Below are 5,000 nucleotides of genomic sequence, written 5' to 3'. Positions count from 1 at the left end.
AAGGACTTGATGCGAGAAGAAAAGTGACCTTTTAAGCGTCGAAGTTAACTTTGAAGTTTGACTTCTTAATTGTAATCAATCAAAACGACAAGGGAGGGCATTACACTGTTATATCTTTTTATTGACAATTGAATAAAGGAAAGGAAATCGCTTGAAATGCATCTTTAAACAAAATATACCCTTACGGAGCTCAAGAATGGAACGTCACTTGGATAAATAAGACAGGGGGTGAAAATCATAAAAGCGAGGAGTAATGGACTTCGACAACAACTATCGCCTGTCAAGCCAAAATCAAAGTGAGCTGAATTTCTAATATTTTACCAAGTGTGCTGTTATGTAGAACACTGAAACCAAATGGAAAATTATCTGGTAACTTATGGGTTCAACAAAGACAGAGAATGAATCGAACACCTTAAGTGGATCAGTGATCTCTGCACATGCAGTTTTCAGGTAAAATTAATATGAAACGTGACAGCCAAAAATTTTTTGAAAGAAAGATTGACTCTAATAGCAAATATGTTGTTTGTTTCAAAAAATCTGTCGCTGGAAAAGGTGGCCTTTATGACATCATGTTTTGTAATGTGTGAGCTTACAATGTAACTGGTTAGTTTTTATGGCAATTGTAAAGCATTTTGTCAAAATGTCAGGTTGGCGTCTTTCTGTTGTGTTAACTTAATTAATTTACCATGCCTCGTGATTCCCACTCTCAAAATTACCTCCAGAACCTACTTTTTGCATAGAATAAGCTATATACATGTACTTGACGATGAAGGAACATTTTGTGAAAAAATATTTATAACCGGTCACACGCACAACTTGATCGCCTGAACTTGCCCGATTATGCCTAACATCTACTTGGCTTTTTGACATCCCATTGAAAAAAACTCATAAGATATTCGCAGACCGGTCGATTTCCCTGAAAGGGTGATTGCTAACGAATAGAGAAAGATTTTCACAATAACTAAAAGTTCCTGTGTTAAGCATGGAAATTCAACGAAGCAGTAAATGTGACTAGATTTGTTGCGTGCGTTGCTATTTTTAGCAAATAAATATCTACGGAATACGGATAGATCGTTAAAAATTCTTTATTTTAGCAGTTATTTGAACATAAAAGATGGAACGCTTGACAAGAAATAATATTTTTGTTGATATTTGAAAGAAGCAAAATTTTGCGGGAATCAGGACGCGGTGAAAATGAGTTGACAAATTTGCATATGTGTGTTGAAATGTGATACGCTAGGAGACAGGAATTTTATTTCTCAGACAAATGATTTTGTCATTGTAGTGTAAAATGAAGTTTACTTGGTAAGGCAACAATATTTCTTTAACATCCTGGTTAATCCAATTTATTGCTATCACTTACTAATGCAATGATTGTTTACATGAAACTCACGCTTTTTGCGAGTTTTGAGTGTCATGAAATTATATCATTTGCGTGGCAATAAATCACTTTATTCTCACACAAAAACATTCAGATAAGTAACAAACTTCATGTATTAACCATTTCTCCTGCTTTTGTGCTTGATTTGTGATTTGCGATGATTTGCAAGTCTGCTTTTGTATCGCATAGATGTTTGGCTCATCCTCGGTGTAAAAACCTGTGAAACTCACAGGTGACGTAACACAAAGGAAAACAAAAGAGTAAAAAAACATCAAACAAACCCTACCACGAGCTAACAAAACAAAGAAAAATTTTCACAGGTTCTTACACCAAGGTAAACCCAGATGTTCAACATGGCCGCTCAACCTCGCGATTGTGTAATTAAATAGTTCACCCTGAAGTCACAATAGATACGTTTCTCAGGAACCCAACAAAGAAGGCTTCCTGACCCAACAGATGAAATGTAAATATTCAGTTAAATATTACAACAAAATTAAAAAACAAAAGACGGAAGTTTCTTGGGTAAAAAATACATTGTTTTACTCTGAAAACAATGCACAATTCACATTCTTTCCTGTAGTTCATTCAGTTGACACATGGTGATCACATGCACCTTTACTCAAGAGCGTGTTTGTTATCTTTAAACTGAATTTATTACCAAAGCTTAAAAAACTAAAAGATTTCAAAGTGGGACAGGATATTACAAAATAATTAAAGGCGTGAACGTGTGAGCCAAAGGGCCTCTGCTGGCGTGACACGTGGGTGACCCTCAAATGGTCTTAATGACCCCCCACTTGAAAAAAATTAACTGGAACCCTGCAGTTCAATACCTGCACCCAATTTAGTGCCTTCTGTTTTTGTGTAACACGTACCACAGGCAACCCAGTGTACACTTTTATAGAGCGTCTTGTTAAAATGCAAAAGGCTAACCAACACTTTTACGAAATTTCAGTTTCAAGATTACAATATTTCGATTAGGTTCTTGAATTTTCGTTTCAGTACGTACGAACTCCAACCGAAATTTTGTTGTCAGATTAGTAAATTTGCATCCTGTATTCGAACTTTGATGCGGCTCAATTTCTTTGAACTTTCGACAGATAATTCACACTTCTTCCCCCGAAATTTCGATGAAATTTTGCTGAAATTTCCAGAGAGAACAATAACTGAATTGGGCCAAAATTCGTTTGCATTCTTTTTGCACAGTACTGTATTGCATTATTGTAAACTGTGTCAAATTTCTATGCCGTGGATAGTGAAATGCTATCAAATGAGAAATATCAATCCTTGAAAACTTTGACTGCAGGGAGCCATGCCAGAGAAATAACGCAGATGTGATGGTAAAGACCATGCAGAATGACATGCACAGGGTTTTTGACATATTCTGGTGTCAAAGAAATCATTCTTCATACTGAATTTAGAGCTTAAGTGAGTACACTTTCTTTTGGTAGTTTCAAAATGTTGACTTTGATTCACCAAATACATTTGTACTATGTTCATCGCCACATGCTCACACATCAATTAACGTGTCGTCACAAAAGAATCATCTTATTGCATTAGGTGTAGATAAATAAAACTGTTTCAATGGTATGAAAAATAAATGAACTAATTTTTACAGTGTTTCACCTTTGCATGCATCAACTAGTGCAGCAAGAGTCTGTAGTCTTATCAATGGATCAAAGGTCCACACCATCAGTCGGCGCAGAGTCAAACTTCCACTTGCTCCCTCGCCCACAAATCCAGCATCCCCCAATTGCTGTTGCCCTTCCAGGACAGCTAATAGTCTGTAGTACTCTGTAAGCTCCTGTTGCAGTGCAGCACAAAAGCTTTGCCCTACCAACCCCATGGCTTTGTCTCCTGCAAGAAGAGAGTACAAACTCAATTATCTCAGAAACAGACATCCCCTTAAGTGTTTTTCTACCCATGACCTTCTTATCATGAACACACACTTCTTCCTTTACGTTTCATGGCAAAAAAAATGCCTACATGTATTTACAGTTTCTGTTGCAAGAGACAAACTTTCAATCTTGCATGCGGGGAAATTTGAAAAAGTGTGTATTATGGTCCTTTAAGGCCAGTTTAGTTACATGTACAGTACACACTGTATGCATCGGTTGAAGTGCTACTTGACCAAAAATTCAATTCTTCTTTTTCTTTGGATTTCAAAAACTGTGTTAACAAAACACTCATTAGTGACCCAAGTTTTAAGCCTTGATTTCAAAAGCCACCTGTTTATTTAAACTAACTTCTTGAGAGACCTGGATCAAGGAGAAAATTACATCAAAGACTCACTAAGTTTAAGAATGCAATGCATGTATACACCGCTGAATTAATATGCAGAACTAGAGTTTTGGGCTTTCAGACTTTGTAAACCAGTGTTTTGCATATTTTATTATCATATATAAATAAGCTGCCTTTACTCGTTGAGATTTTAAGCTACAGTGTAGTGAGTAAATGATGTCAATTTTCCCTAGATCCACCCCTCCATGATCCAATAGGTCCATTTTGAAGGTGCTTAATGGCAGACCATGAAATCAAAAACATAAGCTGGTGACAGTTCAACAATTATTGTTGATCAACAAAATTTAGTGTTGCAGCTCATGTACAACAAATGTTGAAAGTGTGTCAGGCACTGTGTTGAATGTTGAAATAGACTCTTCAACATGTTGAACAATGTTAAACGAAATGGAGAGGAGTTCTATTCCATGACTCAACAAGTTGCTGCTTGTTGAATGGCACGAACCAATCGTTTTGCAGTCTTGCATTCACATGTGTTCAAAAAAACTTAATGCACTTTTCAACATTTCTCGGCCCTAACATCTAAGCTAACATCTACTTTGATCTTTGCTGTTTTTAGGGTGAGAAATGTTGAAAAATACACACCCGGTGCTCATTTAAAGCAAAAAGGTGCTTGTATGAATAGAAAAGAAAGAGTTATTATGTTCTTTGTACAGTATTTTTCTATACACCCTGTACCTAAATATCTGTTGACTGCTCACTGTAACACAACCCACCGTTTTCACAATCCTTCTAACCCTTCCTCACACTACCTCTACACTGGTGCAGTTCTCTAATTAAATTCAATGAACCTAGCTCGCCTTGAGACCAATTATCAAGAAATTCTTTTCTCAGACAATCCTGGTCAAAAGTGTTGGGACAATGTCCACTTTTGCCCCATTACAATGTTGATTTTTCACGGTCTCCAAAATCAAGATCCGTTCATCGATCGCTCGCATGTTACTTTCAACATTGTCTGACGGAAACGGTGCTCAAAAAAGGCAGCGAAAGAAGAACACGCTTTGCTCATATAACGATGGACGCATGTACAGTAAATTCTCTACTTTTGGCCCAAAATTTGTGTCCCGAAGTATGGGGCACAGCACTAGTCAATATTGCTTACTTATAGACTTTTTATGTGATCAAGTTAACTTTTTATGTGGTCTCTTTGAAATTTTATGTGGTCAAGCTAACTTTTTATTTGGTCAACTGTTGACTTTTTGTATGGTCAACCTAACTTTTTTATTAACCATTACCATGGATACCAATAGCCGCAGCGCACGCTGTTCAATGTGATGGCCGAACCCTCGGAATGCAACACTGTTGTTCACACCTAAGAACAAAA

General features: G+C 36.7%; 1 protein-coding gene across 1 annotated transcript in view; it reads right to left on the bottom strand.

Moving 5' to 3' along the window:
* The window catches only part of LOC137982950 (gamma-tubulin complex component 3 homolog), a 117,754-nt gene that overhangs the window by 84,051 nt on the left and 28,703 nt on the right, over window positions 1–5,000 (bottom strand). The window contains exon 8 of the mRNA XM_068830117.1: window positions 3,005–3,235. Coding sequence (XP_068686218.1) covers window positions 3,005–3,235 — 231 coding nt within the window. The remainder of the gene's footprint in view (window positions 1–3,004; window positions 3,236–5,000) is intronic.

The sequence above is a fragment of the Montipora foliosa genome, chromosome 13 (assembly GCF_036669935.1).
Source record: "Montipora foliosa isolate CH-2021 chromosome 13, ASM3666993v2, whole genome shotgun sequence".
NCBI lineage: Eukaryota > Metazoa > Cnidaria > Anthozoa > Scleractinia > Acroporidae > Montipora > Montipora foliosa.
Note: the sequence above shows the minus strand (reverse complement) of the source record. Positions and strands in the feature narration are given on the sequence as shown.